The following is a 13,677-nucleotide window of genomic DNA, read 5'->3' as shown; positions in this document are numbered from 1 at the left end:
TTTCTCATGAGAACCGGCTTGCTCAAGGCAACGTTCTTGCTAGATGCAACAGTGTAATTTGTAACAGGTGCAAGGTTAACCGTACTAGGAGAAGACAATGGAGACACTGACTGGAGCGCAAAGTGTAACATTTCCTACCTGACATTCCAACTGTTAAAGACGTCAATAATTTGGACCAATCCGCGACATGGGAACTACAAATTGTGGAAAGTTCAAGTAAGGTACTTACCAAGTTATTGGATAGAGATAATAATGCACCAAACTTCATCCAATGAGGAATTAGGGAATAGATAGACAGTTTTGATTTAACGGCGTAACCCGAGAAACAAGACACACTTCTTCTTCCAATTTAACGGGGACTTTTACTCTTATCCTTGCCATTTCTCTTGCTATGAGACTTTTGTTAGGGAACTCTTGCCAGTTGTCATAATTAGTTTAGTTGTCCTGTCACCTTAAACCATCCTTTGTCCATTCTTTGCTTAATGCTAGCTTCTCCTCTGTCTGAGGGAAGTAATCTGTTCTGTAGTTATGCTATAATGAGACTCTGTCCCGTCCTATCTCTGCTGATGGTGAATCGACTGATGTCCTGAGGACGAAGACTGACGTTGTTTGCTGATCTGTTGGATTGGTAACTATCTGATGCAAATTGTAATGCCTTTCTTTATAGGTACCAACTGCTATTTTGATAGAGGCCTTAGTTTAGATGTTTTCCAAATTTGTGTTCACTAAATGTTTGCATGAAGCCCAACATGCTAATGCTAAATTGAGGTTAGTTAAGGTGTTCACTAATATTTGTGGAAATAGAAAAAAGACTGAGTTCTTGCTATGTTAATTTATGTACTAATGAGACTCTGCAAATTTGATTTGTATAATGATGTGCCTAGATGCTAAATGAAATTAGTAGATGTAATGATTAAAATAACGTTTTGATTATAAATTGTATTGTTTGGCGTGGGTTTATTGCTAATGAGACTAACAGATATGATATTAGATTGTAACCAATAGGGAAATAAATATCTTGCATTTTGACTAAACTGGAGTGGTTATTTGTGACTGAGGAATCAAGTGTGTGTTTAATTATTGATTTTATCAAATGTTTATTGACTAGTTATTGTTGTTATTGAATTGATTATTGATCTATTGATTGGCGATGACAAGAAAATATTTCGTACTGGGAAGCCTCCAAACGTGGTCCAAAGGGTTGTCGGCCTAAACTCGTCTCCTGGTAAGTTTACTTATCTAGGCTCTGATGCGCTAACACCATAAACCTAACAACAACCTGGAACCTAACACCAGCCCTGACCCTAAAGGTAGTGCTAAGTCTTTCTCTGACCCAAGCTCTGTACCTAACTGTAACCCTAAATGTTTCTTTGAATCCAGCTCTAACTATTACCATAAACATAAACCTAATCTTGACCCTAATCCTAATTCTAGCTCTGAGCCCAACTCTATCCCTTACTCTACCCCTATTATATAGCCAAACCCTATCTTTGAACCTAACTTAACTCTCAACCCAAACCTAACTAGGATCTTTATCTCTAACCATAACCCTGAACCTAACACTAACCTTATCCCTCTGCCTGATGCTTTCTCTAGTTCTGACCATGACATTAACCCAAAACTTAAACCTAACTTTGGACCTAACTCTAGCACTAGTTCTGACACTGAACCTAACCCTAACCTTAACTGTGAACCTTATCCTAAACCTAAGTCTAACTCTGGGCCTGGACTAGGCCTGGGTGAAATTTACATTATGCCATGGTTATGCTTCTTATGTGAAAGTCCATACATTAACCCATTATGCCACACTGTGCACCCATTATGTCACACTGCGTAAATGTGCACTGTTTGCAGTAAATCTTCACCATGAAAGTGCATGAATAACAAGAACGATGGAATGTGAGTGGTTGTTACTCACAGCATTTGTAAATTTTGTGCTATATTTTTTACAGTGATATGCGTTCTTGTGTCCAAAATTGATACACAGACACATTTTGCACTAAAATACAATGATAAAAAGATGGACTTGCATTTTGCATAATTCTGCATAATTGTACCAACATTTCACATAACTAGGCAAAAGCGAATTAGGCAAATGTTGCACACTCTTACCCTGACCCTAACTAGATTTAAACCAAATGTTAACCCTACTCCTAGACCTGAGCCTACCTCTAGCCCTGATTCTGATCCTAGCACTAAACCTAATTTTAAAGCTGAACCTAACCATTTAAGTGTAACTCTAACCAAGCTCTGAACCTAAACTTAAACATATACATACCTTTGAACCTAAATCTAACTCTGGCCATGAACCTGAGCCTAACCCTAAACGTAACCCTAATGGTAGCTGCAAACCTAAACCTAAATCCACACTTCTACCCTGACCTAACTAGACTTAAATCCAAACGTTAACCCTACTCCTATGCCTGAGCCTACCTCTAGCCCTGATTCAAACCCTAGCACTAAACTTATTCTAAAGCTAAAACTAATAATTTCCCTAACCTATCTCAGAACCTATCCCTAACCTTGAACCTAACTCTAGACATAGCCCTAACCCTAGCCTGTACCTTAAGCCTAAACATAGCACTAAACCTATCCCCAGCCCCAAACATAACCATAGTGCTAAGTATAACCCTAACTCTAACTCTGGCCATGAACCTGAGTCAGACCCTAAATGTAACCCTAACCCTAGCTCTCAACTTAAACCTAAGTCCAACCCTTACCCTGAGCCTCACCCTAATGCAATTCCTAATCCTAGCTCCAACCCTAACTGTAGCCCTGAATCTAAACCTTACTCACCTTATTATTACCCTGACAATATCATGAATCCCAGTACCTTTATCCTAGAGATATTGTGCATACAATATTCTTGTTCATCATTGTTAAAAACCTGCCATTTGGTTGATGCAACCTGTGGGCTCAATTTGTGTTAATTGCATCTGGAAAATGTTATCTGTCAGCAGATTTCTTTCCACACCTCAAGGTAACTCAAGTACTCAAACATTGTGTATCAAGCTCATCAGCAAAATCTCAAGTGTTTTTCTACAGAATATTTATGAATGATAAGAGTGTGTGCTCATCTTCAGTCCTTGAGAAGAAGGGAGGTGTATTGCTGAAGTGTCATAATCTCCATCCTGTGAGTCCATTGTTTTATCTCACACACCTATGTCTTTTACCTGTGGGTACGTAAAGACTCCCATAATCCTGGCCATTGGGATAGTTAAAGAAGCCATTGTTTCACCGATGACCCCGGCCAGCAGTGGGGGTTGCGGGCAGCGATATCCAGATCCATGCTTGAGTTGTGCCGAGAGAAGTTCCAAAACACTCCTAATGGCTCGCCTCTCCGACATGCAGGAGTCAAAAATGTGAAACCCCAGGGTGATGTTTGGTAACAGTGTAGGATCTTGATTGATTTCTTCGGTGGCAAAAACCATGGCCAACACATCCCGGTAGTAGCGAACATTGAACCTATTGGAAAAAGGCCATAAATTGTTTATTTTTGACTGATGTCATTAGTGACGTTTCTGTATCAATGTATAAATTAGTTAATATCATTCAAAGAAGGGGATGCAGGGCACCAGTGTTGTCCTAATCCTTTGAACTGCAAGAGACTGGACTTGTTTTAAGCAATACCAGAGCATCTCTCATCACCATGTCACGCACAAGAATTTTCTGCCACCATGTTGGCAAACTTATTATCATTGAAGTTGATGGATGAAAGTCTGCAATACATATATTTTCCTAGTTCCAGCACAAAGTGGCTGCATTTACTTCTGGGTGAGTCACTTGGCAAACAATATTTTTGTTGGAAATCCACTAGCGTCCATCAATGTGGCCTCAGAGAATGTGTCTTAAGCAGTGTGGGGATATAATGAGTGACCACAGTGGAGTGGGGTGGGATCTCAACATGTTGTGCACAGAAAAGTAAGGGCCAGATGCATCAAGGTGTTTTTCTCGTTCTCTGTGTATGGGGAAATGTATTAGTTAGTACATTGGGACCTTAGGGGCATATTTACAAGCCTCTTGGGCCGCCGTGCACCACCATAGTGTAATTTTTGTTTTTGCACCAAGGTGGCACTAAGGTGGCTTTTCTCCTGCGTCGTATTTACAAAGTGGAAATTGCACCACTTTGCAACCCTTTGCGCCACATTATGCCTGCGTCAGCCATAATCTATGCAAGGGGGCGTTACATAGCAGGGAGGCCCTGAAAATGTGCCTTTTTTCCATAATTTTTAACGGCTGCTCAGAGCAGACGTTAAAATAATGCACCCTTTTTAATCAACGGACCTCCCTGTGCTTTGCTGCTTTGCTGCGCCAGCGTCAAACTTTTTTACACTAGTGCAGCAAAGTGCTACAACAGCGTCCAAAACGTTGATGCTGTTGTGCTAACAACCAGCAGGGTGTGCCGTATTGTAAATACGGTGCAACCATGGTGTTGTTAGGTGGGGGGGTGGAGACGCAAGAAAAGTGGCAGATCAGGCCCAAGTGCCACTTTCAGGTAAATATGCCACTTAGTTTTTTATGGATGTCATTCTCCATTTACATGGCGCTGTTTCCAACATGGTGTTTGTGGCATCATGTCTACCTTCAGCATGGCCGCCACTCTGAGCAGACCAATTTGAGTGACTATTGAGCCAGAAGTGTGAATGAGGAATATGTTTCCTGGCAGATTAGCTGTTGGTGCCTAGTTCTGTGTGAGAGATGTGAATTATGGATAGCAATGTGTATTGCCATGAGCTTGGCCAGATCAGCATCAGAGTCTATTCATTTCTCTTTTTATTTCTCAGTAGTGGTGGACAATTATGAATGGCGTGTGATGGAGGTGCTCCACAGTTTTCCATCAGTAATAGATGTTTTTAAAAGCATTGTCACCATTTCAGTATGGAAATACAATGCTAGCATTGAGGAGGTGACTTAGCCCTAGAGACTTCTACGAGTGTGTAAGGACACCGGTTGCATTAACGTGGAGTGCACTAGTACCTGCTTTGGATGTCACGGACAGCTTTTTAGTTGCCTGTAACCATGGCAGCAGACATGTGAATAAAATCCCATAAGTTATCTCTTGAACTGGTGCAGTGTTACTAAAATGATGGTTCAGGTCTGGACAAGTACTCCATTCCTGCAGAATGTCACAGTGCTTCAAGGGTGATCCAATGAGTGTTTGAGGACGAATTCGGAGAGAGTGTTTGAAATATGGCACTAAGGGCCTCATTTACAAGAAACGGGCACATTGTGATCGATGCACGAGTTTTCTTGCGCTGCCCTGCGCCCTCCTAATGATGCCATGGGAGCGCTGTATTTACAATACAGTGCTCCATTGTGCACAGTGTCCACAGCTGCATAAGAAATTCAGACACAGTTGTGATGCTAAACCGTAACATTGCTGGGCTAATGTCAAAAGTTTGACGATGGACCAGCAATGCTGGCGTGGGGGCATTGAAAACAGCACAGTGTCACTTTAATGCCTGCCCTGAGCAGGCATTCAAAAAAATATGCTGTGACGGCGCAGAATAGCACAGTGAAATCTTGTAGATTTCACTCCACCATTTCTGCAGCCCTTTGTGCGGGGGAAAGCCTACCTTCTATGCGTAATACCTGGCGCAGGCGTAATGTGGTGCAAGGCTTTACAAACTGGTGCAATGGTACCGTTGCATCAGTTTGTAAATGCAGCACTGTGTGGGGGACTGTTTGTGCTGCTGTAGCATAACAAAAAAATGCTACGGTGGCGCAAGAGGCTTGTAAATGAGCCCCTTTGTATGTCCAATTTGATATCTCCATTCAAATGTTTTGCAAGTAATTTTCAGGTAATAAGTCAACAAACTAGGTCATTCAATGTTTGTGCATCAAATAGGAGGCTTTATGGTCAGGGTGTGGATGTCTTTTGTGTCCCTCATATAGATGCCTGAATAATATACCCGAAGAAAATGCTACATCCACAGTTGAATCCACTGGGGGAATCACCTCGACAACAGGTGTAGAATAATCAGTGAAATTCCACCAGTGGATTCCAACCTACTGTGGGAAACTGACACCTTGTTGCAGTTACCCCGCCCACTTTTTGCCTCGTTTCTGAATGCAACTTGGACTGGAGCTCACTGGGATCCTGCTAACCAGGTTCCCAGTGCTAGTGTTCTTTCCCTGAAACAATGTAAAAGTAATTAGATATACCTTTAGCTACCACTATCAGTCCCTAGTAAAAGGTACTTAGGTACCCAGGGCATGGGTACTAAGGGCAAGTCCCTTAGGGCAGCGCACTGACTGTGCCACCATCTAGAGCCATGCATCCAGATGCACCCAGCACAGCCATAGCAGGCTGATTGTTGTGGTGCAAACCTCACACACAAACTCGACTTGACACACTGCCTATGTGCCCTGTCCACCATTCACTGCATTTACTTTGGGTAAGCCACCCCTCAGGCAGGCCTTACAGACCCACGGCAGGGTGCTCTATATTATATATGAGGGCATAGCTGCATGAGCAATATGCCCGCACTGTCCTTGCCAAACCTGGGACATAGTGAGTGAACAGAGCAGCTATTTTAATATATGTGCTGGACACTGGTCAACGCGAGATTCCCAGCTACATGATGGCTACTCTGAACCCTGGGTTGTTTGGTATCAAACAACTCAGAATGATAAGTCCAAACTGATACCAGTACTGGACTTATAATAAAATGTACCCAGACAGCCAATATAAAAACCTTGGGGGAGAGCTTAGTCTCTCTGATTTGTAAAACAAAGCCCTTCCTGGGTAGAGGACATAACACCCCCCCTCAGGAATGTGCACTGCCATGGCAGTGAGCTTCAAAGGGCTACAACCCTTGAAACTCGATCTCCAGGCCTGCTGCTTGTAGCAGATGGTTTCCCCCTTTGCAAACCCCCACTTCTGGAAGGAACAAAGGAGGGAAACCACACAAAGGGTAGGAGGAGTGGCCTCACCTGGCATGCACCACCCCTAATGTGTTGCATGCGAATTGGACCCTCAAATTCACTTTCCTCCAACTTGGAATGGAGGAAAATAGTTAATTAGGTTTAGGGCAGTGACAGGTGCCACAGGAAGTGGTCACTATAGTAGGTGTAGCCACCCTGAGGTAAGTATCTAACTGCTCGCCAGCTACCTAAAAAATGGGAGCATTAGGTGATCTGATTTTGACCTCTGGAAACCAACGTGTGGTTGCCTGGACCACTGCACAGTGTGCCCAGCTTTCCACACTACATAGAGGGCCAGTCTCCTACACCTACATTTAGAACTTCCTTAAAAAAAATAAGGATTTTTGTTCCCACCCTTCTCTAAGATAACCACCTAACATATGTGTGAATATATGAATCAACAACGTCTATGTAGGATTAACCTAGTTACAAAGAAATGTGGCACTTCAAAGCAATATGTATTTTACAATGATAAGAACAGAAGTACAATAGAGATGTGAGTGTACCAGGGATGCAGTAGCTGAAGAGGGCACTGCTTGAGGTTGGGGTACACCAGGGGAGTGGCAAAGTTAGGGTATTTACGGGGAATCAGCAGAGAAGGTGGTAGAACAATCGTGAAGGTCAAAAGCCCCTACCCAGAGACATGTGGAAGAATCAGAGACAAAGAGGAGCAGAGCACTACTTCATACCTTGTTATGTGACCCCTTACATTACTTCTCTGTGTTCAGGACTGGATTGGGAACCAACAGTGCCATACCAGCCCACTAGTGTAACCCAGTGAGTACGACCTACTGTCTTTCGAAGGAGTTCTAGACACAATTCATGTATGCATTTGCAAGAAAATCAGTTTGCTGCTTGAGGGCTGGTGGGATGATAATCCCTTCATCCATCCACCCTAAAAGCAGCCCCATGGTAATCAGTCACCCAGAGAATATCCCTCTGTTCCATATGGCCATTCTAGTCCTATGCCTTTGGGAATCATTAATGCAAAGAGTCTAAGTTGCTAAGAGCGACTCATGTGGCGACATCTGGTTGAGTCTAAATGAGCCTTGATCCAGACACTGTACCTTGGAATCCTTCAACAGCCCATTCTTAGGATCATGACATGACTTAAGTGTATGCATTGATCATTTATTCTAATACCAGTGTATCTCATTAGAACTGAGCTGCTTATGGACCACAGAGAACACCATTGAGTCTAGGCTATAATCTACATGTAATAACCTGAAGCTAACACTTCCATGCCTGACTTAATAATTAGGTATGTGACAGACATTTCCCATTATGTCCGCATACTGAATATTGACTTAGAACTATAGCAATTATTAAGGATGAACTTGCAATGAATCATTAGCAAAGAATTGATAGTCTTGGCACTAAACATGTATTCAATTTAGAAAAGATTTGACTGCATTGACCCACCCCAACTTTATATATATATATATATATATATATATATATATATATATATATATATATATATATTGACATATTTGAACATAATATCAATCTGTGCTTTGGGATATATTTATGAGCTCCTTATGACGCAATGGTGGTGGTGCAACTCCTGCAACTATAGGGCATATTTTTGAGAGTCACTTTTTTGACAATCTAGTGATGCAAGCCTCTCAGCCATATCTATGAGGCCCGCAGTCACTTTGCATGGCGTCATAGATATGGAGTATGACAAAGCAGCTCAAGTCACTGCGTTGCCTTACTCTTCAACAGGGATGTGTTCCATGGGCGTTATGGTGGGTATTCCCACGCAACACTCCTGGATATTGACGCTGCCCCAGATTTACTTAATCACATAAATCAGGGGCAGCACCAAAGCTGTACGCTTCCCCAGAGCAGGCGTAACAAGGAGAAATATTTAAATTTCCCCTCCATTTTTCCTGTTTCTGGTTGTACTGCATTCTGCATGGTGCAAGGATGCCTGTGTTGGTGCTAGGCAGTCAAACCGGCTCCAGCACAGTGTGAAAGGACAGAAATGCGCTTCTATTGTTTAAATACGGCACATTCCTACCCTTTCCCTTTGACTCAGGGAAGCGCAGCAAGGTGACTTGCTATCCTGCGCCAAACGTTCATAAATTTGGCCCTTTCTGGGCAACGTAGGTACATGTGAAATAGGAATTTCTGTTAAACAACTTGTTTATATGTTGACCAATAATACTGATTACAATTTGAGAACATAAATTTACATTTGTAAATAATTAAATAAATGGTTTTTAATTGTAATTTTTAAAAGATGTTTGTATATGGTATATTACGACCCTCAAAAACATCCTGGGGAAATGGAATGGCATTACGAATCCGATTTGTGTGTTGTTAATGAAATGACCAAATAAAGGGATTGATAGACAGGGCACAGACCTATGTTGTCTGTCTTTGGGAATGCATTGTGAAAGCGGAGTAAATACTGACATAGGTTGTTTACACTCAGAAGAAAATGCTGTAGGTTTAAGAAAGTGAGGTACAAAATAATAAAACCGACTCTACAGACATCCATTTAATGCAGCTCCTACAACAAGGCAAACTTTAATACCAAAAAAACCTTTTATGATCAATAGGAGAGGACTTGGAGGATCTTACAAACTTTTCAAGGTTGTGCAAAGTTTACCAACCCCCATGGCACAGCATTTCCCATTTCTAACAAGCTGAACCTCTGTTGCACCCTTTACACAGTCTTCACTAATTGATTCAGAACATTAGATCATACATTGCTACCTAGACGGTGGTTTTCATCGCCCGCCATAACACTGTCTCAGAGAAAGCCTCAGATGAGCCATGTTCATCCATTTCCTCTACACCTTCAGAAGCACTAGCTACCCTAATGACTGCCTTTATAAACAGCTGCCTCAAAGAGGCCGGTGTCCATGCTGCCTTCAACACTAAGTAGAAACTCCCCTCCTCTCAAAAGCAAAAATAGTCCACATAGATCCCAATCAATATGGCCCTGTGCTAGACTGAAGTGGTTTAGATAAAGCTGTTACCACCCCGCTTCATTCCCATATTGAAGCTCACCAAATCTTAGACGCCTTTCAATCTGATATGTGGTATGGGATGCAAAGGGTCTTAGTCGTGGTCCAGGATGATCTTGTTTGATCTTGCCGCCACCTTTGACGGTCAGCAGCTGCTATCTGAGAAAAGTGATGGGGCAGTGCAGGGGGACAATAAAAAAAAATGTATACAAACTTACCTGCCATTCACCGCCTCAGAGCTCCTCTGCTGCTAGTGCACAGGCTACCAGACTCCCCTGCGCCAATCCGAATCCTGCTCTTCTGCTGGTAATACTATTACCCAGCATGAGAGAAGCACTGGGATTGGTCTGAGCCAGCTGGTTTTGCGCTCCCCTGGGGACTTGGGTCTGTGTCTGTTGTTCCCTACCCCGCAACGCACCTCATGTAGGAGAGATCTCATTGTGCATATTGGTTTGGCCATCCTAAGACAGCCACTAAACACTCATGTGCACTTGCAGCATTGCCCACCACTCCTCCTCCAAGCTTGCTTCAGTGCTTTTGTCATGATTGCCCCATCTCTAAGACTCTCCTTATGAAGAAAAATAAAATGAAAATAACATTGTTTTATTTTCATTTTTACTTTTCTTGTTTGCATCTGCTGGCTAGGGGGCAAAGCTCCTCCACCGTAACGGAAAAGCCGCTGCTGCCTTTGACACAGTGGACAAAAAAATCCTGTGGCTTTTGGCCAATATTCCAAATTGAGAACTCAAGTGGCCTAAATGTTTCTGGTCTGGATGCAGTCAGAGGGTAAGATTAAGAAATGCATTGAAGACCTGGTGGCCATTCCCACCTAGTCAAGACAATTTTTATTTCAGAGATCCTTGCCGAAAGCCTGTATATTATTCACCAGAGTGCATTCTTCACCATTGCTAGTAGACATTCAATGAAACTGTGCAATGTCAGCCAGTTCACATGGCCATGGTTAATCAGTCAGCCCTTTTAGTTTACTAGAGGCAACCTCTTCTAATAAGGGTTTGCCTCCGAGAAACAAAGACTTCAATGTCCATGAAGGGCTTGCTGTTTTATGCCTGCCTTGTGGAGACTTTGCTGCTTTTTTCTGTTGAGGATTTTCACATCTTGCATGGAAGTCCCAGGAAGGAATAAACAAATTTGAAGGCTTACCATAACTTGGGCTGGCATTTCAGAGCTGGAGGTTTTCTTCTGGCTGGCCTGCTAGGCAGGTATAGCAGAGCCAGGAATGTGCTTCAGACAGCAGAGTGTTCTCCCAAAGCATTGGGGACATTGCTGCCTTTTCCTATCTGTCTTGAGTTACTAGCTGTGTTCAGAGCACCTGAGGCTGTGTTGGAACTCGTCAGCCAAACAAATTAATGCCTGAGAAATAGAATTTGTAGCCCAATGATGACTTTACTATTTCAATAAAATCACCTTTCACTACCCACCCCCTACAATCTTTGGAACAACAGTGTCTGTAGGAACAACACTGGGAAATCTGGAATTCATGTGGGATGCAGGCATGAGTCTCAACACACAGACTGGAGCCCTGAGGAAGGTAATATTTATCGAGCTGAAAATCCTAGGAAATCATAAAAACTAGATGACACTACATTGTAGTCAGAGCCCTGATAAATCTGCTTCTAGCCTACATCAATTCCCTCTTTGGTGGTCTAACTGCATATTGGATCAAATCATTTGAAAATCCTGAATCCTAAAATGTTTCAGGGCACTTAATTAATTTTCCTTCTCAAATAATTTAAAACAGTAAAAAGCAAAATATAAGGCCTACACATCCTCCCTCTGCAAGCAGAAACTCATTCAAGATGTTTACAGAAGCTGGGAATTCTCTGTACCTCACTTCTTTCTCAACATATTCAAGCCTTACCACCCACCTGCACGCTCTGCCCATGCAAATGAGTAACTCCAAACTTAAGGCCCTAAAGTGTTGTGTGAGTTGACCCATGTTGTTGATAGCATGAGCAGTACATATGGATAACCTGCTCATTTCCAGGAGGTACAGTTTTGTGAGTGATTTTCCTTCTTCCAGAATGAGCACTGGTCAGAGAACCAGCAGTGACTGGAGCCTGGTGCTCCTGACCACAGCCTCAACCCTCAGATGCTTCTTTAGTGAAACCCACCTCTTTACCATCCTCAACAGTAGAAATGTGCTTTATTCACCACAGACCGACAATTGCCTGTCTTTTCTAAGAGGTTTCAGAAAATCTGAGCCAAACTTTCCTCCTCATCATTTCCCGCATCTCAACCTCCTCATTCCAAACTTTCATTTGTGCTTCTGACCTCCATTTTGGAGGTCCTCAAGGCCGCTTTACACACAATGGCTGCTTTTGTTGCTTTTATCCACATTATCACACTCTTGTGTCTTGTGCATCTTACCCACAGCAATGTGGTAGGTGAGGATTGGTCTCATGGCCAGTGTTAGCAGGACTTCTAAATGAGACTAGTACATTTTCAGTGCGTTGTCTAATGAACTTGGGGTATATTTAACAAAGGGTTGCATCACTCATGAGCCACAGAACAGGGTGTAAGAGCGACACAACTCTTTAGTTAGATTTTACGACCCAGCCAAGCCACCTTGCAGGCCTTGCCTGTCTTGATAAATCTAGAGTAACCCACCGCAGCACAAACCACTGCATTGTATTACTCCACCCTGGGAAGGAGTTTCATGGGTGGAGCATGGGTGTTCTGATGCATCCATCCATGGATTTTTGTGCATTCCCAGATTTACCATTATTGGTAGACCTGGGAATGTGCCAAAATCCTACCCCTTCCCAGGTGAGGTGTTACAAGAAGAGATATATTTATTTCTCTTCTTTACTTCCTCTTTCTATTTGAGCAGGTCACACAGAAAAAGGAAAGTGCCTTCCAGGATTGTTTTTGTGCTGGACGGCACCCCTTCCGCCACTAAAGAAATTCTGTCTGAAACACAGGCACCCTTGCGTCATGGTGCAATGATGTCTGTGTTGGCTCTACGCAGCACATTGTGCACCAGTACAGGGTAAAGACAGGAATGCGGTGTACAATGTTAAGTAGGGCATGTTCCTGCCCTTTCTCTAACACGCAACGCAGCAAGATGAGATGCTGAGCTGCGTCATTTTTTGCTAACTTTGTGGCCAAGAGTTTATTTCCAGTAGTTAGGCTGGCAATCATGTCTAGATAAAGACTACATGCCTGGCACAGGCAGGCTCAATGGATGCGCTCCACCCAACGCATCTTTGGGCATTGAATGGGCTACAGAACAAAGTAGAAAAATCAGGCAGGGTTGTTATTTTATTTTAGACAATGTTACTTGTGTCTCTTTTATTTTAACTTTAACAGCCAAAAATCTAGCATTCGGCAGCCGTCATAATTCTCCTTCTGTGCTATTTCATGACATATTTCAAGTGGACGCATGTCAATCAATCAATCAATCAATCACGATATTTATAAAGTGCGCTATGTACCCGTCAGAGTTTCGAGGCGCTGGGGGGAAGGGGGGGTGGGGGGGGTGGAGGTGTGCTGCAGTTAGCGGTCGAAGAGCCAGGTTTTGAGGAGTCTCCTGAAGGTGGGGAGGTCCTGGGTCTGGTGTAGAGATGTGGGGAGAGAGTTCCAGGACTTGGCGGCGAGGAAGGAGAAGGATCTGCCGCCGCAGGTCTTGCGCTGGATTCGGGGGACGACGGCGAGGGCGAGGTTGGCGGATCGAAGTTGACGTGTGGGAGCGTAGAAATTGAGTCTGGAGTTGAGGTAGGAGGGTCCGGCGTTGTGAAGTGCCTTGTGA

At 43.1% G+C, this 13,677-nt stretch overlaps 1 protein-coding gene across 1 annotated transcript in view; it reads right to left on the bottom strand.

The window, feature by feature from the left end:
- LOC138249297 (extracellular calcium-sensing receptor-like) overlaps window positions 1-13,677 on the bottom strand; it is a 106,219-nt gene that overhangs the window by 67,153 nt on the left and 25,389 nt on the right. The window contains exon 2 of the mRNA XM_069203254.1: window positions 3,174-3,465. Within this exon, the coding sequence (XP_069059355.1) occupies window positions 3,174-3,465 (292 nt within the window). The remainder of the gene's footprint in view (window positions 1-3,173; window positions 3,466-13,677) is intronic.

Source organism: Pleurodeles waltl, chromosome 8 (assembly GCF_031143425.1).
Source record: "Pleurodeles waltl isolate 20211129_DDA chromosome 8, aPleWal1.hap1.20221129, whole genome shotgun sequence".
NCBI classification, from domain to species: domain Eukaryota; kingdom Metazoa; phylum Chordata; class Amphibia; order Caudata; family Salamandridae; genus Pleurodeles; species Pleurodeles waltl.
The sequence above is the reverse complement of the archived record's forward strand: the minus strand, read 5'-3'. Positions and strand labels throughout refer to the sequence as shown.